The 24,115-nt window shown below is 44.1% G+C and overlaps 1 protein-coding gene across 1 annotated transcript in view; it reads right to left on the bottom strand.

The window, feature by feature from the left end:
* Window positions 1–23,356, bottom strand: part of ccdc85al (coiled-coil domain containing 85A, like) — a 65,875-nt gene extending 42,519 nt beyond the window's left edge. Inside the window, exons 1-6 of the mRNA XM_063216316.1 lie at window positions 22,733–23,356; window positions 17,669–17,809; window positions 16,337–16,443; window positions 15,927–16,159; window positions 15,560–15,788; window positions 14,958–15,505 (exon numbers count right to left, since the gene is read on the bottom strand). Coding sequence (XP_063072386.1) covers window positions 14,958–15,505; window positions 15,560–15,788; window positions 15,927–16,159; window positions 16,337–16,443; window positions 17,669–17,809; window positions 22,733–23,050 — 1,576 coding nt within the window. The 5' untranslated portion in view covers window positions 23,051–23,356. The remainder of the gene's footprint in view (window positions 1–14,957; window positions 15,506–15,559; window positions 15,789–15,926; window positions 16,160–16,336; window positions 16,444–17,668; window positions 17,810–22,732) is intronic.
* Between the last annotated feature and the right edge of the window lie 759 nt (window positions 23,357–24,115).

The following is a 24,115-nucleotide window of genomic DNA, read 5'->3' as shown; positions in this document are numbered from 1 at the left end:
CAAGTTGTAATGTATTACTAAAAACTTTATGCAATATTGTAGTAGTGTACTATGGTCGTAAACGGCCACTGGCTGAACGGTGCTGATCTTTGACAAATAATGTCAAACTAAATACGTAATTGAGTTGTTATTATACATTTGAATTCTGGGGCCCCTATCTCCCTGCACCTGGGACAACATACCCCTTAGCTCATGGATGGGCAACTTTCATGCTAAGGAGGGCCACATTTTTTTCATTGTAACCATCGGAGGGCCAGATGACCTTAGATCTGTCTGCAACTTGCAGATTCGAGATGTAGTTGGTTGCTCAGTGACTGCCGAAAAAGTAAGGAAGGAATAGGACTGTTCTCTGTCGGCCAACAGTATAATTCCAACAGATTTACTCCGTAGTGGTTTAAAAAAGTATGTCTGTGTGCCCTTGTGCCGCTGTGTGCATTTATGCGTTTGTGAATGTGAAACTCAGGCACTCACCCCAACACACACCACCCACAAGACAACCACGTGCACCACCACCCCCGACTGATCCCTATCCTACTGAGAGAACCACAGATGGAGAGAGGACAGAGAGAGAGAGAGAGAGAGAGAGAGAGAGAGAGAGAGAGAGAGAGAGAGAGAGAGAGAGAGAGAGAGAGAAGGAGAGAGAGAGAGGGGGGGGGAGATGCATGCTGCTATGAATGCCCCTTGAAGAACTCTAAGTGCATTCACAAATTCAGTATATGCATGCACACATGCTCAGAACTCTCTCTCTCTCTCTCTCTCTCTCTCTCTCTCTCTCTCTCTCTCTCTCTCTCTCTCTCTCTCTCTCTCTCTCTTCTCTCTCTCTCTCTCTCTCTTCTCTCTCTCTTGGTCACAAACACAAATCAACCTCCAAAACTGTTATCAAAATGTTATTGGTGAATTCGTAGCACTGCTCAGCATTATAAGCCACATATAGCATGCTCGAGTATGGAAGAGAACACATTTCACTTGCGGCTCCTGTAGAAAATTAGCTGAGCTGATGGATAGAGGGATGGATGGATGCATGGATGGATGCATGGATGGATGGATGGATGGATAGATGGATGGATGGATGGTAGATAGATAGGCAGAGAGGATAGGCACGATAGATAGCAGAGACACAGACAGACAGAAAGAGAGTGCAAGCAAGATAGCCAGAGGGAAAATGAAAGAGGGCGGGAGTGAGAGAGAGAGAGAGACAGAGAGAGAGAGAGAGAGAGAGAGAGAGAGAGAGAGAGAGAAAGAGAGAGAGAGATGCTTGACTCTTCCACGACTCTGGGACAATGCAGTGTCAGCAGAAGAATCCAGCAAGCATACGTGTGTGGAAGAAAACTATTCAGAGAACGGTATGAATTTCAGTGTGCATGCATGTGTGTGTGCGTGCGACAATACATATTGAAGAACCATATGCATGTTTTGCATTTGTGTGTGTGTGTGTGTGTGTGTATGTGTGTGTGTGCGTGCGTGCGTGCGTGTGTGTGTGTGTGTGAGAGTGTGTGTGTGTGTGTGTGTGTGAGTGAGTGAGTGAGTGTGTGTGTGCGTGTGTGTGTGTGTGTGTTTGCCTGAATGCATGGATGCATGATCTGGGCATGGATGAATGCGTGCATATGGTGCATTTGCGTGCATGCACACAGCTGTGTCTGTGTATGTGCACATATGCATCTTAACAGAGTATGAAAACAGAAAGAAAAAATATTGTGTTTACTATCTTCTGATATTTGTAACCCCTGTGCCCGAGCCTGCCAAGAAAGACTATATAATACATAGGCCTAAGTATAGCAGGGGTTGGTATCCTATGTCTCGCGGGCCGTTGGCGTCCATTTTATCGGCCCCCCATATAATTTCAATGTTATGCATCCTCACATGAAATATGACATATTTTGTAAAGGAATCTTAGAAATTACATTTGCAATACAATTATGTTATATTCAGGGGACCAAGAGAAGGTGGGCTCTGTTTTAAAGGTGACTGACTTCAATATAGGCCTAAAGTGCAGTGGGAAATCCTGGTTTGTGTTCATAGTACGGCCCTTGAATGAAAAAGGTTCCCCACCCCTACAGTATAGTCTGAACTGGATGAGCCAACTGTTGGCATACATGTACAGTTTGAACTTTTAAACTGGATGTAATGATGACCAACCCAATCACTGTGCTAAACCCTCTCTAATGACTCACTCAGATTCAATCAGATGCAATTAAAAATAAAACATCTTGTTACACACAAACAGAGCATTGTGACTGAAAGCAGGCTGTCATCATGCTTTAGCGTATGTATCGCACGCTACAGCACTATATTGCATTCAGCGTGTTGGTGCTACGCCTTTTGAAGTTAAAGCGTGATCCTCAACGCAACGGTAAAGCGCTGTCATGCACTTTTGACACGTGACGAGGTTTGCACAGTTTTTCCTCCGTGTCGGCGATTTTGTTTTGCCACAGCGCATTTCTGTTACTATATGCTTTGCTGTGCCCTAACCAAAACCATCCCTAAACCTAACCTGTCAGTAAAGCAATGTTTCTGCTGCTTTACTTTTGCCAAGAATCGCGTCATTAGGCTAATTTCAAGCTAAATTGTGCCTAAACCAAAACCATTCCTAAACCTAACCCATTACAGGGCGCTGTGGAGCACGCTTTAACTTGTAAAGGCGTATTGGACACACGCGATAGTGGGTTCAAATCATTGTGTCATCTACATGCAATGTATGATGACATGCTGCTGAAAGAGAGATTTTGCACGCTTTTGGATTCTCTACAGAAATAGACCAACTCACCAAAGTCTAGTTTTCTAATGCCTCTTTTCCACTGCCGGTTTTCCGGTAGGCCTACAGCTCCACACAGCGCAACTCGGTTGCCACTTTTTGCTTTGCGATTGAGCTGTGTCGTGTCCATTCGAAAAAGCAAAAAAAGTGGTGGCCAAGTTGCGCTTTGTCGAGCTGTAGGCCTACCAGAAAAATGGCAGTGGAAAAGAGGCATAAGTGTCATGTTCACGGGACAGCACTGGGACCAAAATAAGACAAAACATTATTCTGTGCCCCCTCCTCTAAATTAGACAGAATACAAAGAAATCTAACAGCTCATGAGGACTGTTGGGCCACCCTGAAATGCCCTGTGTGCCAGATTGCCCATCCAGATCAGTCTGTACTGCTGTCACTGTAAAATGTCAATGAGAACTAAATATGGCCTCCGCCACTGTGTCAGATATCTTGCAGAGTCTGGGGAGTTGAGTAAATAAATCCAGAAACAGATGATGACTTTAAAGCGGAGCAAGAGAGAAATGATTCTCATTTTGTTTTCGCTATGGATTTTGGCACAACACGTGTTCACACACACACACACACACACGCACGCACGCACGCACGCACGCACGCACGCACGCACGCACGCACGCACGCACGCACACACACAGAGAGAGAGAGAGCAAGAGAATAAGAAGACATTTAGCTAACCTAAATGAATAGGCCTAACAAAATACATAGAGGGATTTAGTCATTCCATGACTCCAAAGACTTATAGTCAGACACGTCTGTCTACTGTGATGAACTGTGGCCACACTTTAAAAGCTTTGGCTACATTTTATTTTTTATTGATAAGTCTCCATTAGTGCGCTCCTCAATAGGATGAAAGAAATAATAAAAGAAAAAATGTGAAAAGACATGAAAATACATGCAGTAATTCCCCCTAAATGCGTTTAGGGAAATAATCCATGGCTGACTACCATGGGAATGAGAGAGACAGAAATGCATTAGTCATAGGAATTACACTTCCTGGTCGTCAACCAAATAAAAGGGGAAAAGAACATGTATTTTCTCATGACTTGGGCCTGAGTATGCATGGCCTATCACAGGGCTTGAATGCAGTGCTGGTGGGAATCATGTAAAAGATTTGCTCAGATGGGAGAAACACTCTGAGAGTGTAGACCTCAGCCAAGCAATTACTGACAAGGCCACTTTTGGCTGTTACTGGAATGGTAATAATAACCAAGTTGTAATGTATTACTGAAAACTTTGTGCAATATTGTAGTAGTGTACTATGGTCGTAAACGGCCACTGGCTGAACAGTGCTGATCTTTCACAAATAATGTCAAACTAAATACGTAATTGAGTTGTTATTATACATTTGAATTCTGGGGCCCCTATCTCCCTGCACCTGGGACAACATACCCCTTAGCTCATGGATGGGCAACTTTCATGCTAAGGAGGGCCACATTTTTTTCATTGTAACCATCGGAGGGCCAGATGACCTTAGATCTGTCTGCAACTTGCAGATTCGAGATGTAGTTGGTTGCTCAGTGACTGCCGAAAAAGTAAGGAAGGAATAGGACTGTTCTCTGTCGGCCAACAGTATAATTCCAACAGATTTACTCCGTAGTGGTTTAAAAAAGTATGTTCATAATTTTTGTTAAGTATGGGTTATCTGTGGGCCGCACTCAGTGAGGAGGCGGGCCGCATGTGGCCCCCGGGCCTCCAGTTGCCCATCTCTGCCTTAGCTCAATGCTTTTTGTTCAGAGCACCACACAATGCTACTTACTTGTAGGATACACTGCACTGAATCCTAGACACATATTTTGAAATTATTTCTGTGGTATATTTTTCTGTCTTCTTTTCCAATCCCATTTTGTTAGAGTACATTATTACATTACATTGCCCTTAGCTGACGCTTTCATTTATTCAAAGTGACAGTTATTATTGTTCGGGGTATTGGTTACAGTCCCTGGAGCAATGTGGGGTTAGGTGCCTTGCTCAAGGGCACTTCAGCCATGGATGGAGATGTAGGGAGAGGTCAGGGGGGATTCGAACCTGCAACCCCTAGATTGAAAGACCAACTCTCTAACCACTAGGCCCCGGTTAGAGTACCGGTTTAGACTAGAGGTGATGGCCTATTTTGGGAAACCAGACATGCTTCCCTGGTCTTTGTAACGGTCGGTGACTAAAGACAAGCTCCCGGGAGGAGTGCACTGCCGGACACTGACCTGCTTTACGGCTAACAGTTCAGCCGCTGCAGAACAGAATAGAATAACCTACACACAAACCCAGTGGGAGAAGGGTTGTGTGTGTGTGTGTGTGTGTGTGTGTGTGTGTGTGTGCGTGTGTGTGTGCATGCATGTGTGTGTGTGTGTGTGTACACGTGCGTGTGTGTGCGCGTGCGTGTGTGTGTGCAAGCATGTGGGTGTGAGGGCATCACTTCGGGCACTAAAGAACAGGATGTACTGTATGGGTACTGCATGGTGTCCATGTGCGTGTGCGTGCGTGCGTGTGTGTGTGCGCGCAAGTCCTTGGCTCTGTCTGTATGAGAATATGGGCTTGTAAAAAAAAGATTTGTATAATAGCCTTCTGGATAAATGGGAATCTGACAGTGACTCACAGTCTTGAGATTGCTAAAGAGGGTGGCTAACACTAACAACACAGGAGACCCCCATTTCCTGTTAGCCTAAGTAGCCGTAGTGCTAACCTCATCTGAAGACTAATGAGTAGAGTGGATGTAACACAGGGCAAGGGCAAGCTATGGTCATGCTAATACCCAAGTGTTCCCGAGGCACAGCAGCTAGCCACTCAGGCTATCACCAGACCATATACTGTAGGCCCTACTGTAATATGTTGTTGTATTGATTGTTTGTTTAACACATTAAGACACAGTGTTATATATTTGCTGTTGGGTCAAAGACGTCTTTTTCATTCAGTGTTACGGACACCTTCCGCAGACTGTAACTGCAAAAAAACATGATTTTTAAACTGTTTCAAGTATATATGACAAACATTGTCCGGTTATAGAATGGAGGGGTACAAGAAAAAATGACAACAATGATCCATGGATTACAAAGGGAATTATTAATGCTTGTAAAAAGAAAAACTGTCTCTACAAGGAATTTCTAAGAGTAAGATCTAAAGAATCATAAAATAAGTATAAGAAATATAAGAATAAGTTAACTCATTATAAGGGCTAATAAAAAGGATTATTATAAGAATATACTGATGGTGAATAAAAACAATGTAAAGAGCATATGGAATACTCTAAATAATATTATAAGAAAAGGAAGCTCATCAAGAAATTATCCCCAACATTTTAATTGTGATGGGAACAGGGGAAGGACAACTACAGTATACAAGATGCTGTAAATGGTTTTAATAACTTTTTTGTTAATGTGGGACCTGAACTAGCTAGAGAAATGCCAGATCCAGGAGACAAGGGTGCAAAAATGGAAGGACTACTGGGGAGGAATCCTAATTCAATGTTTTTAAGTGATGTGCAAGAACATGAAATTGTGGACATAGTTAACAACTGCAAGAGAAAGTTGTCCACCAACGTCAATAATATTGATATGGCAGTTGTGAAAAAGGTCATTTTAGCTATCTCTAAACCACTTACTTTCATTTGTAACTTATCATTTCAGACAGGTGTTTTTCCTGATGAAATGAAAATAGCTAAAGTTATACCCTTGTTTAAGTCTGGGAACAAACATCACTTCATAAATTATAGGCCAGTTTCTTTATTGCCGCAATTCTCTAAAATTTTGGAAAAAGTCTTCAACAAAAGGTTAGATGCTTTCCTTGATAAACATCAGCTACTCTCTGAAAGTCAATATGGGTTTCGCTCAAACAGAACAACATCTATGGCATTAATAGAAACAAATGAAGAAATCACAAAATCAGTAGAAAACAAGCAACATGCAATAGGTATATTTATTGATTTGAAAAAAGCTTTTGACACCATTAATCACAACTTACTCATTACTAAGTTGGAGAAGTATGGTATTAGGGGTGTGGTACTGGACTGGATTACAAGTTATTTATATAGGAGGCGCCAGTTTGTTAAACTGGGGGAGTGCTGTTCAACGTATTTGGACATTGTGTGGGGTCCCACAAGGTTAGTGTTGGGCCCAAAATTGTTTATTTTATACATTAATGATATATGCAAAGTATCTGAATTGCTTAAACTGGTTCTTTTTGCTGACGATGCAAATATTTTTTGTGCAGGGGGGGATTTTAAAAAGTTACAGGAAGATATCACGAATGAAATGAGTAACTTAAAATTATGGTTTGATTACAATAAATTATCCTTAAACTTAACAAAGACAAAATGTATGTTATTTGGAAAATCTAAAAGGGACACAGAGGCTTGTATTTCAATTGAAGGAGTGAATATTGAGAAGGTTTTTGAAATAAAATTTCTTGGGGTATTAATTGACCTCATATCAAGTACATACATGGTAAGATATCAAGGAGTATTTCAGTAATAAATAAAATAAAAATGTCTTTAGATTTTGAGTCACTTTATATTTTTTACTGTTCTTTAGTACTTCCTTATTTGACTTACTGTGTGGAAGTCTGGGGCAATAATTATAAATGTTCATTACACACAATCACTGTTATTCAAAAAAGAGCCATACGTATTATTCATAAAGTAGGATATATGGAACATACTCATTCATTATTTTTAATGTCTAAGATCTTAAAATGTGTTGATATTGTGCAATACCAAACAGCACAACTAATGTTTAAGGCAAAAAATAATAAGTTGCCCAAAAACATACAACAATTGTTTAAATTAGAAGACGTGCAGTATAATTTAAGAAGGACGTTCAATTTCAAAAGGAATAGGAATAGAACAACAATGAGGGGTTTTTGTGTTTCAGTTTGTGGAGCGAAAATGTGGAATGCTTTAAGTGTGAAATTAAAAACATGCTGTAGTATGCATCAATTTAAGTCAACGTTTAAAAGAGCAATTTTTCATAGCTATGAAAATGAAAATATGTTGTGATGATCTGTTTTTTTTTTTAATTTATTTTTTTGCTGTGTTTCTTTTGATTAGTTTATTCTATTCGCAACTATATATGGACATTAGTAACTTATATGGCATAGTCTTAAAGTATGGAAGTGCGTAGTGCACATGTTAAGTATATTTTTTATTTCATGGTGGAGGGAGTAAATAAGCATTGGCTTCATCCCACTCCTTTTCAGTTGCACACACAAAAAAATGGTACTTGTATTTATTTAATTGGTTGCTTATTGTCTTGTGCACTTCTGAAATAAAATCAATCAATCAATCAATCAATCAAGTGAATGGATGACAGCCGAGGCTTTCATGAATTCACTGTAACAATAAATAAATCAAAAGAGTTGTGTTTTTTACAGTTACAGTCAGCAGAAGGCATCAGTTACACTGAATGACAATGCCATTTTGCACGTCTTTGACCCTGTTACCAGCATGGCAATGACCAAGTCGTAGTGCATTACTAAAGGCCCTAAGTTATGTCATAGTGTGGCAGTACTATGGTAGTTAACTTTTCATTGACTATTACAGCGTGCCACTGGAGGTACCACTAAGGGGCGACACTAAATTTGTAACTTTTAAATTATATTATTTTGATGAACAGATTTCATTGAATAAGTGGACCCCAGAAAGAGTAGCTGTGGCATCGCCACATCTAATGGGGATCCAACAAATCAGCAACAATAAGCAACACATCACAAGTGGGATACAGTCCGGGAAATGTAATGTATGTAAAATAAAATGCAACGATCCAGAGTAACATAGCCTATCTCATCATGAGCAGACTGCACAAATTGTCATAATGACATAGCCTAACAAAGGGGTTTAACAAAGGGGAGGAGAGTTTGTCCCACAGCTTCAAATGGATAGCGTAGCAATTGAGCAGTAGGAACTCGGGCTAATTGGCAGCCGTGGCCTAGTGGTTAGAGAGTTGGTCGTTTAATCTAGGGGTTGCCGGTTCGAATCCCCCCTGACCCTACATCTCCATCCATGGCTGAAGTGCCCTTGAGCAAGGCACCTAACCCCACATTGCTCCAGGGACTGTAACCAATTCCCTGAAAAAATAAAGTTGTGAGTCGCTTTTAATAAAATGAAAGTGTCAGCTAAGTGCAATGTAATAATGTAATGTAATGTATTTGAAATGAGCAGTCCTTGGACAAGGTCTGTGGAAAATTCCTGCTCAACAGCGTAATAAATTACAATGACCTCCCATCCATGCCACTGATGCAAAAGGGTCATTGGCTTTATTAATTAAGCACTACAGTAACATAATCATATTCAATCAAATACAACATGTACAGGGGCACACTACATGTGGTAGGCAGAGTGTGAACTGTGTATGTGCGCGTGTGCCCTTTCTCTTGTTTCGGTGTGCATGCGTGTGTAGGTGTATTTTTATAGTAGAGCTTGTTAAAAGTCACAAGCATTCCTCCTGTGGCCTCCAGATGGACAGAAAACATATGGCATCCCCCCTCTAAACCAGACCAAGACTTCTCACTAGGGGGGCATTGGCCATACTTTTTGAGACAATAAAAATATGCCTAAAAAAAGTGTTATTGTCATTGTCAGAAAAAGGTAACGAAGTTGTGTTTGGAGGAGTACCCATACTCCAGGCTGCAAAGCAAAAGAAAACAAATCTTACCGACATGCTAAGCTCGCTAGGCAGGGTCGCTGACAGCTTTTGCTGGGCCCAGGACAAAGTAATCTCAAAGGAGTCCTCTACCCAATACATACAATGTAACAGGGAGCATTCTGGGCCCCCTATCTCCCTGGGACTGGTACAACATACCCCTTTTGTCCCTCTCTGCCTATGGGTATGCTAAGCTCGCTAGGACTGATTACTATCCACTCATGGCTTTTGAAAACAAAAACTGTTCAGAACCCATTGGGTTTGATACTCACATGAGTTTTTCTTGTTTCGATAGTATAACTTCCGTGTTCATCCAGCTAAAAGATAAAACTAGTACATGTCTGAAGTAAAAGAAAAACTCAAATGTGATTTATACAGTTAGACAAAATGAACATTATACATATATGGGTTTGATACTGTATGTAGTACTACTATGTCATTATCATTCTCACTACATTACTCTCTTTTTGCAATCTTCAGCCCCTCTCTTTAAATCACTGTCTACATGTGGGAACCTTAAAGCCTGGGCGAAAGCCAAATCTGGCAAAAGCTAAGAGGAATCCGTCTCCGTGGAGGGAGGGAGATGGTCTGATCTTACTCTGCCATTTAAATTCATTGGAGTTCCAAATTCAAATTAAAACCCATATTGTGCTTTATTAGCATGACTGTTACGATATTGTGTCGCAAAAGCATACAAATAACAAAACAAAAGTGTGAATAGTGTTACCGTAACCAATCAGTAACGGACTTCGCGGGAGAGTGACCACTCTCAACTGTTTGCTGATTGGCTAAACAGTGAGTGAACTGAGCTAGGAGTGTTTCGCCAGACTAGGTATGGAGCGAAAATCTTTGGATGGAGTACATAGGATGGCGTCGCCAGGCTAGTAACCTTACCCCGTCAACCTGTCTATCTGACTGTCTGTCTGTCTGTCTGACTCTCTCTCTCTCTCTCTCTCTCTCTCTCTCTCTCTCTTTCCTCTACTGCCACGCTACCCTCGGCTAGGTCTGCAAGAGAGGAGGCAGGCAGGCGGTGAAACTGCAGCGTATGTGTGTGTAGGGGAATAATTAACGGCATCACAAGTCAGCGCAGAGGGTGGCATTAGTGTCAGCCGCAGTGTTACAGTCGCAGAATCTCATTTCTCCTCTCTCTCTCTCTCCCTCTTTCTCTCTCTCTCTCTCTCTCTCCTTTCCGTGTGTGGGTTTAAAGCCGAGCTCATTAGAGAAAGGGTATCCCCTATGCCTCACTCCTGCCAATGTCCCAGTCAATGCATCTCTTTAAAACGCACGCACGCACGCACGCACGCACGCACACACACACACACACACGCACGCACGCACACACACACACACACACACACACACACACACACACACACACACACACACACACACACACACAAACTATTGTGCTGGATCGACTCATGGAGCCAAATGCTATCCCACCGAGCATCTTGGATGCACAGGAGCACAGTTGGAGCACACACTATATCATGTATGAGCATGTATGTCAATGCACCTCCATCTTGCACAGGAAGTCAATAACTAGAGGAAGAGGAAATAGTATCCATGTATACAGGGCTCTAAATTAAAACCAGCCAACCAGCCAAATGCTGGTGAAATTTCAGTTTGACTGGCAGAAAATACCAACTTACAAGCCACTTTGACGCATTAGTGAGTGTTTGTTTGGCTAGTAAGATTAACATCTAAGACATTTTGGCTGGTGATGAAAAAAGTTAATTTAGAGCCTTGGCTGTATATCTAAACAAGTGAGCCAGTATCTAAACAAGTCATCCGAATAAAAGTCTCCTAACGTCAATGAATAAGAAGAACTGATTTGGCCTTGGCTGTGGTTCAAATGGCTAAGGCACTGACCGTTACGCAGACAGCACAGGTTTGATTCTGAACTGAGGTCATTTCCCTTTCCTTCCCCATCTCTCTCCACCACTGATTTGCTGACCAGTGATCCAACTTTCCTATCTGAATAGAGACATAAAAGTCCAGGAATATACGTAGGCCTGTGTGCATTTGATTGGCTGCCCAAAACAGAGACATCAGTTATACGCAGCAGCTGAAGCAGAGATCATAAAAGCCACCTTGTAAAACAGCAATTTCATATTTCACCCTCCTGATAAAAGATTTAATCTGAAACGGCCGTGTCATATTTAATGGAGTGTGTCTAAATGCGGCGGCGTGCCCCATCTAATGAGTCACTCCCAGCAGTCACTTTCCGAGCCCATCGTCTACTACGCCACCTTGGTCATACTGTACGTCCCGCTACACTGCTCTCCTCTGCTAATATGATAGAACAGCGATAAAGAAACACTAACATTTACATATCTTAAATTAAATTTCCAACCTGCATGAACTTAACCGTGGGTGAAAGTGAAAGTGAAAGCCCAATTGGGAAACTCCAACTCCCATTGTCATTGTGACACAGCACTCCACAGCACACAAGGGTTCACTGCACACAACGAAATTGCATTTATGCCTCACCCGTGCAAGGGGGGAGCATCCAATTGACCATGCCTCCAAGGTTTCCCCCTTTGCATTGCATCATGACACAAGAGGCAAATGTACCCGACTTTGCATGACATAAGGTGTGAAATGAACAAGTCATTTGCTCAACCTTACTATGACAATATGACAAAATTCTAAAGCAGACTAGGCAGTTGCCAAGGGCCCTGCCACATCGGCCGATTGTATGGGGGCCCCCAAACAGTTTAACCCCACCGGGGGGCAAGTGCTATTCAGACATACCGCTATTCAGACATACCACAGAAATGACAGATTTAAGTGGGAAACGTGCTGGTATTCAGACAATAGACATCAATGTCTGAATAGCGGCATGTCTGAATAGCGCCATGTAACCAGCCCCACCATGATAAATACCAGCAAAAGTGATTCGAAAGGACTATATTTTGTCTTTATTTTCCCTATCAGGCCCAAAATAGCTAGAACCGCTGCTGATTCCAAAATCGCCTCGGTAGTTCATCTATGTGTAACAGTGTGAAAGGAACTTCTGAATCCTCCATGGGCTATAAGTGTGTTCTCTCTGTGCTTGCTCCAGATTTTCATACCATCTTAAGAAATGGCCCACTGTTTGCTTATCCTGCTGTCCTGCCGTGTGTGACGCAACCAGGCCTGAGCGAGTACATGCAGGTGAGCCCCTCTCCTAAAGCGACGGCTTCAAAGTATCTATTCCGAGATCGAGATCGATCGCCAATGCTCATACATACTAAAAATCTCACTAAAGCCTTGTTGAATAATTTAAGAACACTGAATCATGCTGATGCATTGCCCGGCGTGTACTACATGGAGGTAGGTGAGCTACGCCGACATGTTAACATCAGGGTATCTCATCAAATATTAAATCGCCTACAGGCCTTCGCCTTTTGATTGATGGGATTAATTGCCCATTGAATCAGCTGATAAGGTACTACAAATACAACATCAGTGAGACAACTAACAACACACCATAATCCCACAGTGGTCATAACATGAAATTATAACATGTACATGACAATTCTGCCCTACAAATATGAAGTCCAGTAACTATGAAAATGTTGAAGCTGAGGAAAGGGCCTTCAAAGTTTTGAAATTAGTTTGGACATTTGACATTGACATATATCTCTAAAACGGGACACATCTGGACCATAAGGCTTTGATACGAAATACAGGAGGTGTTATGAACACCATTTGCAGGCTAAACTCAATTGTGACAAAACATGTACGTACGTAATTACTACACGTTGCCTTTTTAGGGCAGAATTGACCAACCATACCTCCTACAACATCAATGACACCAAATGACAATTGTGTGCTGTGGCATTTATTCCTTCCTCCTTCATTCCACTGGTAACAAATCTGATTCAGCACAAGAATGTTCTACTTGGCCATTTCAAAATTGCAACCAGATTCATCTACGATTGCCTGCAATGCAATAACAATATAGCAAACAGTGAACGATAATGTGAGGCACAGCCATTATATTGAAAGAGGGAGGCGGGAAAACATAGTCTATGTAGGCTTATTCCTCCACAACGGTTACTGACAGAGTGACATATTAAAGATGGCATCGGTAAAAATGATGGTGATGTTGATAGTGATGAGGAGGAAGAGGAGGAGGAGGAGGAGGAGGGGGAAGAGGAGGAAGAGGAAGAGGGGGATGAAGACTCAGAACTAGAAGCTTCTTTTTCAAACAGAGATACACTGCAGAACATGCCACTCATAAAACTAGGAGGGTCTTGGATCAGGAATCAAGCAAAAATGTTCATGATCATATCAGTGGACAACACAGTATCTGAATTTCAATCATATTGCACAGTATCACCACAGACAGAGGTTGCTTTTACGCTCAGAACTGGCATTGTTCACACACTAAGACCACACAGACACTCAATGCAGTCACACTGACCATCCTGCAAATGCACACAAACCTTCTATGCAAAGCAAATGGACCACTCGCAACTCTCAAATCAAATAACAATTTCACACATGCGTGCTCACAACACAGCAAAAAAATAAAGTCTATGGCAGAATAATGATCACTATAAGCAGGAGGAGGAGGAGGAGGAAGACAAGTATACTTATATATTATAATACTCACCAAGTATCCCATTTTAAACAATGTTGATTATATTAATATGAAAGACCGAAAGTAATCCGAAAGTTATTACGAAACTAACGGAACGATGAAGTTCCCGTCATCGCTCTCTCTCTGTTGACCAACAACCACTCCTGCACCACCATGACAGGGCATTGCAGAGCCTCTGTTATAACCTTATTGTTCCCAAATGGTAATGACCAAGTCTTAATTGGTTACTCTCTGCATTGCCACATAGCAATGTTGTTATGATGTAGTTGAGTGTTTTCATTAAAGAGTGAATAGACTCCCCAATAGGCCCATCTGCAGTAATCCAAAAGTTCTCATGACACTAGCCAATGAAGTCCCCGTCAGCTTTCTCTCTATGGACCAATAACCACTGTTGCACCACCAAGAGCAGTGAACCAATGTTGCCAGATGTACAATAACTATCATACTTTTTGACATAAATTTGTCCTCGGAACAATCAAAAACACTTGAGTTTTCATTCAGTTCCTTTAGTTGCCTTGAAACAACCATTTGGTTTGTGTAGGCCACGATAATTTCCTCCGAAAAGCCACCCAAAAAGGATCATTTTGAGGTTTTAGTACTATAGTTCAACCAGAGAGAGTAGAGAGAGAGAGGTTCCATTGGCCCATTGTTTCCTGGTTCTATTATTGCAAGGGGGAGGGGGGGAAATCCCCCTTTAGGCAGACCTAGGTAGACCTAAGGACTGTTCTATTCAATGCTAGGAGTATTATGACACGCCCCTTTAGGCAGACCGGAACCTGGTCATGTTAGGTGCCCATAGCAACCTATTACAATGGCATATCTCTAAACTTAAAGAATCTCTGGTTCAACATTTTCCATCTGGCAACACTAGAAGGAACAGAAAGCAAAACATGCCCCTCATAAAACTTGGAGGATCTTCAGGAATCAAGCAAAAATGCACCACTGGAAGGAACAGAGGGCAAGCTCAACTCACCGTTCATCCCGTTGTAGATGCCCCTATGTTGGGGAGACACCTCCACCTCTCCTCCTGCCGTGGACCTCCGCTGACCACCCCCTGTCGCTGTCGGACTACCAAACTTGCCCCCTGCTCCACCATGCTCCGGCCCCACCACCCCACCATGATACTGATGCCTCATAGTCTCCGGGCTTCCGCTCCCAGGCGCCACCACAGCAAACTTGGTGCCATCGTGGAGCTGGTGGTGATGTTGTTGATGGAGTTGGTGGTGGTGTTGTGGGTGGTGTTGTTGTTGTTGGTGTTGTGGGTGGTGTGGGTGGTGATGGTGCTCGGGCGTGCCCAGTAGCGAGCCCGACTGCCTGGGCTCTGGGCTTCCGCAACTGCTGCCCATGCTGCCCACGCTGGTTCTCTGCCCGCGCTGGAAGAACTCCACGCTCCCCATGGGGCTGCCGGGATTCGAACCCATGTGGTGGTGGTGGTGGTGGTGGGGTTGGTGGTACTGCCTCTGATGATGGGAGTCGGGGGGTGCGATGCTGCTGTGCTTGGTCCGCTGCTCTGGACTCCTCCTGGGCCCACCACCACCACCACCGCTGCTTCCACCCCCACCCCCACTGGAGGACCCCCCGGAGCGGCCATATTTCTCCGGGCTGAGCCCACGCATCGTGTAGTGGTCAGGCACAGAGATGGAGCCGCAGCGAGGGCGGCACGGCGGCGGTATCATATACGCGTAGTCCAGGCTGGTGCTGCGGTGGCGCGGCGTCACAGGGAAGTGTTCGGGGCTCTGCGACACGTCACCACCACCACCACCACCACCACCAACTCCGCCAACGCCTCCTCCTGGAACGCCCACTATACCTCCGGTCACGATACCCACACCCACCACGCCACTCATGCCACCCACACCCACTCCAGATGCTGTCCTGGCCTTATGGAGGTGTGTGTCTGTGGTGGTCGTGCTGCCGCTCCCAATCCCACCTCCACCTCCACCACCACCTCCTCCACCTCCACCCAGCCCAGCCTGCTGCTTGTTGTGGAGCAGGTGGTGCTGCAGGTCCGTGCTGCTGTCGGCACTTCCAGCGCTGGAGGTGCTGCTGCCGTCCCCCATGTCCCTCATCAGGAGCCCCACGCCGGGCACCATCAGCAGGCTGCTCTGGCTGTCTATGGAGCTCCTGCATCCTGGAGCTCCACCACCACCAACACCAACACCTCCACCACCACTACTACTAATCCCCATGTTGTGATGCTGATGAGACCCAGCACCACTTCCTGTGAGTCCGGTAACTCCACCACCGGTGCCTCCTCCAACTCCAAGTCCAGCTACTCCACTGCTGCTGCTGCTGCCTCCGACGATGCTTCCCCGCTCCCCTACTCCTCCTCCGCCCCGCTCCCGCTCTCGCTCCTCCTCCAGCAGGAGACACATGTCCTTCAGCTCCAGGTTCTCCCGCACCACCTCGTCCTGCCGCTGCTCCAGCTCCTTCAGCTTCTGAAGGTAGACCGTCACCTCCTTTGGACGAGACAAGAGAAGAGAAGAGAAGAGAAGACAAGACAAGACAAGACAAGACAAGACAAGACAAGGTCAGGACGAATGAAGTTGATTTCTATGCACATTTCAAAAAAAGCTTTTCCATTCCATTCCATTGATGTCCTGATGAAGGCCAATATAGCCGCAACACGTAGCCCAATGTGTTTTTAAATAGATTTGTCATGCTATTAATATTCTCACATCTCAGAGTGCCTCTGATCTTTCCTCCTTTTTTGAGCGATTCCATTCCATTCCAACACACAAAAACAAAACAAAATGACACAAAGCAAAAAATAACCCTTACTTATTACTTATTACTTATTACCTAACTTATTACTTATTAGTCCACAGCTGCCACATTCAGAGCTAGAAAACAACTAAGTAAAACGCAACTAACTGAGAACTACAGTAGTATGTGAGATCTACTGCCCTACTATCATAACAAAGAACTGTACAGAGTGGTAGCATTAATGTGACACTAGCAAGCTTTAGAGGCATAGTTCACAAGTCTTTATTTTGACAATTGGCCTCGTTTACACGAGATATTTAATTCAGAATTAAGTCACTAAAAGGGACACTGTGTGAAATTTTTAGTTGTTTATTTCCAGAATTCATGCTTCCCGTTCACTAATGTTACCTTTTTCATGAATACTTACCACCAGCATCAAATTCTAAGTATTCATTATGACTGGACAAATTGCACTTTTCATACATGAAAAGGGGAATCTTCTCCATGGTCCGCCATTCTGAATTTCCAACAATAGCCATTTTTAGCTGCAAAAAAGACTGTACTTGGACCATACTAGACAATATTTGTTTATTACTTAGTTAACTTTCATGTAAAGATCAAATATGGCAATAAGCAGCCCAGTTTCAATGAGCAGCATAGTTGCAGTACCTTTTTTGACAATTTCCTGCACAGTGTCCCTTTAAATTCAAAATAGAACGTAATTGCGCTTTGAAAACATCATTTAAACACTTCACAATTTGAAATTAAATGAAAGTGCAATATAAACTCGAAAGTAATTCGGAATTAAAAGCATCATGCGTGTGTGTGTGTGTGTGGGGGGGGGGGGGGGGGGGTGGTCATTCACCTCTTATTCACTTTACTTGAAAACTTGCTGCTACTTTTTAAAGTATTGTACCCCAAACACAATTTCATTGCCTTTTTGACAATGACAATAAACTCTGGCTAGTCTGGCATTACCTTGCGCATGATGCTGGCACTGTAGCGGCCAAGGCGCTGCCACTCGCGCGACACCCGTTTGCCCTTCTGCCGGTCGTCATCCAGGAAGCAGCAGAGGTCACGCAGCTCCCGGTTATCCTCCTGCAGCTTCTGGTTCACATCCTGGAGGACGGGGAGGAGGAGGAGAGAGAGAGAAAAGAACGAGAGGGGTGGAGAGGAGAGGAGAGGAGAAGAGAGGAGGGATGGGGAGGAGAGGAGAGGAGAGGAGAGGAGAGGAGAGGAGAGGAGAGGAGAGGAGAGGAGAGGAGAGGGAGAAAGAACGAAAGGGATGGGGAGGAGAGGAGAGAAGAGGAGAGGAGATGAGGGATGAGGGGGGAGAAAAGAACAAGAGGAGAGGAGAGGAGAGGAGAGGAGAAGAGAGGGATGAGGTGAGATGGAGGAGAGAGAAGAGGAGAAAGTAGGAGAGAAATTGGTGAGGGGAGATGGCAAGAGAGAGACAGGAAAGGAAAGGAAAGGAAAGGAAAGGAAAGGAAAGGAAAGGAAAGGAAGGGAAAGGAAAGGAAAAGAGAGGATAGTGGGGATGAGGGGAGAGGGGAAAGGGGGTAAAGAGGAAAAGGAGGAGAGGGGGGAGAAGAGGAAGGAAGAGATGGGAACAGAAGAAATGGAGAGGAATGGAGATGAGAGGAAAATAGAAGGAAAAGAGCCAACAGAAAGGAAAATCATTTGTCACACCAAAACACGTACAGTTTCTCATCGTAACTCGGCTTTATACTCTATATGTGCACAAAGGCACTAAGAACCTTTTGCACACACCATAGGAGGCAGCCTGCTCTGCATTCCCCAGTTTCTGATGTTGACACATGTAACTGCAGTAAAGAACAGTGTTACCCATTTACAGTACATTACAGAGGTGGCCAAAGTAAACGTAGAAGTAAATTTGTGGTGCAAGTACAACACTAGCTTATGATATTGCATAGCAGCTACACCAGTTACTCCATTGTATCTAATGAGGTGGATAGATCTTGTTGCTACTGAAAAAACCCTAGTAAGGACCTACAAAGAAAATTCCAAAATGTGATCCAACCAGTGCAGAACCAGGTACTTTGCTGAGCATCTATTGTTACTTTAGACTAGTTACTCAGTGAAGTCAGTTGTGTTGGAAGGAAACTATGGCAGGTTTTATTTTTTTTTACCTCTACTTTCACTTTGGCCATGTCTGGTACATTATCAGGAAAGCACATAGTTTCTGTCTTGTTTTACTGGGGTAAAAGGAATACAGCCTCACTAACCCCTGCTAGAAGCCAAAAGCTAATGACTCAAACCCATAAAGCTCCAAGAAGTGCAGACTTGCATCTCAGAATAAGCTCTCTGTCCATGACCTCCTTAACCCTTTATCTCCTTCAAAGTACATTCCGGAATCTCTTAAGAGTCAGCCAGTGATCTCAAGCAGGGACGCCGCTAGACATAAGCAGAGTATGCAGAGTACGTACGGCACCAACCAACGCTTGGGGCACCAACCGCTTTGCCCCACATTACAAAACATATTTATTAGTTAGCAAATTATTATTATCATTATTGGTATTATTATTATTAATTATTATTCAGTTCAGTTTATTCGTCACTTGTCCAAATCCACATACAACATAGGGTTTATCCACATCAAACCAGGACAGCAATCACAGAAGTAACAAAAAAAAATAATTAAAGAAAAATAAAAAAATATATATTAAATTATTAAAATCTATACAAAGATTTTATCCAGCGTACTCTCATCCTGGATGTGTATCTTGCACAGCCCATAGTTGGATTACAGAGTGCCACCATGATACTATGAAAGAAATATCCAGGCGCGGTGTAAACTTGTACATTAAATTCCTCCAAAGTGCATGTAGTGTGCAAACTCCCACAGAAACAAACATCTGGCTAGCACTTCCTCCTCTGGGAACCTTGAGTAAGATTCTTAATGCATCATTATAGGCTATTTGTAATTTTTGCATGCTGGACTTTTTGTAGGAAGACCAGAGCTGCGCAGTGTAAAGTGGTGTGCAGTACGCCTTGAACAGGGCCACTTCAACCTGTGTGGAGGAGGATGTACATTTCCGGGCTATGATTATTATTATTATTTAATCATAAGGGGGACCTCCTGAACAGTTTCACTTAGGGCCTCCAAAACCTTAGCCCTGACCTCAAGGCTGCCAGTGCAGTGCCCCTGTGAAATGTATGTTAAAGGGACACTGTGCAGGAAATGGTCTAAAAAGGTACTGCAACTATGCTGCTTACTGAAATTAGCCAAATTTGATCTTTACATGAAAGTTTACTAAGTATTAAACAAATATTTTCGAGTATGGTCCAAGTACAGTTATTTTTGCAGCTAAAAATGGCTATTTTTGGAAATTCAAAATGGCGGACCATGGAGAAGATCCCCCTTTTCATGTATGAAAAGTGCAATTTTTCCAGTCATAATGAATACTTAGAATGTGATGCTGGTGGTAAGTATTCATGAAAAAGGTAACATTAGTGAATGGGCAGCATGAATTATGGAAATAAACAACTAAAAATCTCACACAGTGTCCCTTTAATTTGAGGATGAGGGAAGAGAGGATGCAGCGTAAATATTACAGTAAAAAGAGAGAGGGGAATGCGTCACTGGCTCATGTATCCTAGAAGTAAAAAAGGGGGTTAATCAAAAACAAACAAAAAACCATGGATGTCTAAACTGCCAAGAAAAGACAAAAACAACTTTCGAGGCATTCCACTCCTTACAAAGCTATGTAGCCAGATTTAATAAAGGCTTTTTAACTTTAGTAAGGAGTGCCTCAAAAGTTGCTTTTCATCTTTTTCTTCAATATCACAGTGTGAAGTCAACACTATAGGAAGCCAGACTGACATGATGGGTGTTAGGCTTGACTCTTTTTAGTGTTGAATTCACACTATGTAATATGTGTATTGTGGTGTGGATGAGGTATCAAGTGCCAGGCACCACTGAGGGCCGACTGGTGTCTGGCTTTTCCCAGACCGGCTTTTTCGCATCTCTCTCTCTCTCTCTCTCTCTCTCTCTCTCTCTCTCTCTCTCTCTCTCTCTCTCTCTCTCTCTCTCTCTCTCTCACACCCTCTCTTCTCTTCTCTCTCCATAACTCCTCTATCGCTTTCTGTTTCTCTTTAACCAAGTATGTGTCTATCCCCCCTTCTCTCTTTCTCTCTCTCTGTCTCTTTTAAGCCCAGTTTCTTCACTCTCCATGCCATGTTCTCCGCTATTTCCTCTCTCAGTCACTGTCTCCATCTCCATCTCTCTCTCTCTCTCTCTCTCTCTCTCTCTCTCTCTCTCTCTCTCTCTCTCGTAGTGCGCTAGCATTCTGAGTCACTCCATTAGAATTATTCACCGTTTGCCCCCCCACCCCCAAGACCTTCTCAGCTTGGTCCAGGATAATTAACTCAAAGCCCACCACCCCAACACACACACACACACACACACACACACACACACACACACACACACACACACACACACACACACACACACACACACACACACACACAAACACAAACACAAACACAAACACACACACACACACACACGCACACACACACTCCATCAGCTGGTGCAGCAGGGACACTGACTGACATCCTGGCAGGCACTTCTGAGTCTGACCACACTGCCAATGGTTTTCAAGAAGCTATTCTTGACCAATATTTGAATACATAGTGAAAGCTCCGAGTTGTTGGTGTGGCGAGCAGCTATAAAATCTTTAAATCATCTTATATACATGCTGTCCTCGCCAGCCAAGGCTTTCAGCTCCTGCGGCACTGGAACTTGGCAGAGAGAGGCGCGCTATAGGAGGAGGAATCTGGAGAATATAGCAGATCCAGTAATATTTAATTTAATCTCACACTGTATTCACAGTCAATGTGTTTAATTAAAAAGGACCATATACGTTCTTATTACAACTGACAGTGTTCAATTGCTCTCCAATTGGTCGCAAATTAACACTCTCTTCAACACTTACAGAACTGACCCTCTAACGTGTTGAATTAACACTACACATGTGCTGTGTGTGCGTGCCGGGTTTAATGAGAGGAAATGTCTGGCGGAGGTACAATATATAAGATGCTGAATCACCAGATGATGGTGGACGATGACGATGGGGGTGGTGGTGGTGGTGGGGAAGGTGATTATGAGGGTGGGTGGAGCTGCCACAGGCTGGCAGATTTGTGAGGGTGCCTGCAGAGAACATCTTGCAGTGTTAATGCAACACTTTCAGAGTCATTGTAACACCCATGGTGTTGGTCTAACGAAGCGAAAGCCCACCTGGGAAACTCCAACCCCCATTGTCATTATGACACAGCACTCCACAGCCCACAACGAAATTGCATTTGCTCGCCTGAAAGGGAGCAGTGTGGCGGTACGGTACCAGTTCAGGGTGGGAGAGCACTGGTTACTTGCTCCCCTCACCAACCTGGCGGGTCAGGAGTCGAACCGCCAACCCTGGGGCTACAAATCTTATGCCCCAACCGCTTACCCATGACTGCCCATCCTACTCTTTAAAGTGCTGTGAATTTACACAGCAAAATGTACCTTACGAATCATTATTCTCATGCTGCTCTCCGGCCTCTCAGGGGCCTCTGCACAACAGGTGTGTCCTTCAATTAATTCAGTCCTTAATAGCATTACACGGTTAAGGTAATTGTGTTTGTAGCCTGTTAGTTCATACACTTGTAAATACACTATCTATCTATCTATCTATCTATCTATCTATCTATCTATCTATCTATCTATCTATCTATCTATCTATCTATCTATCTATCTATCACACACACACACACACACACACACACACACACACACACACACACACACACACACACACACACACACACACACACACACACACACACACACACACACTTTCCAATATGCCGGTACCGGTATGCCGTATATTTTCTCCCTTTACGCACAACCATGACAGGTGTGACTGAAGGATATCCTGAAACCTAAGAGCCCTGTGCGCTCAGAGTCAGAGCCAGGTACCTGGATAACCAAACTATGATCTCATCCTTGAGGAAAAATGCCCAGCCCCTCGCCCTCACCTTCAACCCCCGGATCTCGTTCAGATGCAGCTGGAGGCTGCGGTTCACCTCGCGTATCAGATTGGCGTGGTCCATGATCACGCTCATCTTGTCGGCTTCCGAGCGGCGCAGACGGCGGACCAGCTCCTCCTTGGTCCACCTCAGGAGCTCCTCGTCCGAGAGGGTGGCGATGTCCTCCGCCGCTGGGCTCTCCGCGGCGCCGGCGGTGCCTTTGGATATGGACAGCCCCAGCGGCTGAGGCTGCGCTTGCTGCTGGGGCTGGGGCTGTGGCTGCTGCTGCTGAGGCTGCTGAGGCTGGAGCTGGGTAGCGTTCTCCATGGGCGCCGCCGTGCCGAATGAGCAGCTACAATACCAACAGAAACTACTAGGAAAATGTGATGAACAGGTCTCCTACCGACATCTGTGTGTCCGTCGCATCCAAAAACCGAGGCGAAAGTCTTGGGACGGAGAAGCAGCAAAAAAGAAGCGCAAGCATACGAAAGGAGGAGGAAGCGGTAGCTTACACTTTCTCCAGAGCAACAGCTGAGATGGAGGAGGAGGAGGATGCCCAGCTGTAAGTTGATCGTGGACAAAACAAGGGCTACATGCGGATGCCCGGCTCCTCCTTACACCTTTCGGGCGTGTGCATAGTTCTCCCGAGTTTGCGTGTCAAGATAGCTCCAAGAAGCATCCTGCGTCTTTTAGCCAGAGAGAACCTTTCTCCTCCTCGGCGGTCCGCCTTTAACTGCACTCGGTGTTCACGCCTCCGTCGCTCGCTGCACTCTCCGCCGAGGCACAGGGGATGATGCACAACAGTAGCATCCCCGGCGAGTGCATGCACGGGAGAAAGAGAGCGTGACTGCAGCAGCGACCTCACTCTCTCTATCTCGCTGCCTCTCTCTCACACACCCTAGTCTCTTCCTCCCTCCAGAGAGATTTCAGGTCTGCGCCATTTGGTGGTAAAACACTGCCATCTGCGGTGTGTCTGAGGAAGTGCGCACATCAGGGGATGGTGCAATCTGTAGCACTGGTAATTGTAAACCAAATGCATGCATTTTTAATTATGTGTTTTAATGTAAAATGGACAAGTCACAATACAATGGCACAATGGACAGCAGAGAGTAGTCTCAAATAAAGAGTCAATAACGTAAACAAATTGAATCTGAAAACATGCACTTGAAGTACGCCTTGTAAATAAAAGGAGCAAGAAAAAGGGGGAAAACAAAACAACTAAACAACAACAACAACAACGTAGAAGAATGTTGAAGAAACAACAAGGAAGAATGTTGTGAGATATGATATGACCATAGGATAGACCTACCATCAAGGATACAGTTTCAATGGTATTAGTGGGTGGGGCAGGGTTGGTGACGTATCACTCCCATGTGAGCCAATAGCAAAGTG

The sequence above is a fragment of the Engraulis encrasicolus genome, chromosome 1 (genome assembly GCF_034702125.1).
Source record: "Engraulis encrasicolus isolate BLACKSEA-1 chromosome 1, IST_EnEncr_1.0, whole genome shotgun sequence".
Classification (NCBI taxonomy): Eukaryota; Metazoa; Chordata; class Actinopteri; order Clupeiformes; family Engraulidae; genus Engraulis; species Engraulis encrasicolus.
The sequence above is the reverse complement of the archived record's forward strand: the minus strand, read 5'-3'. Positions and strand labels throughout refer to the sequence as shown.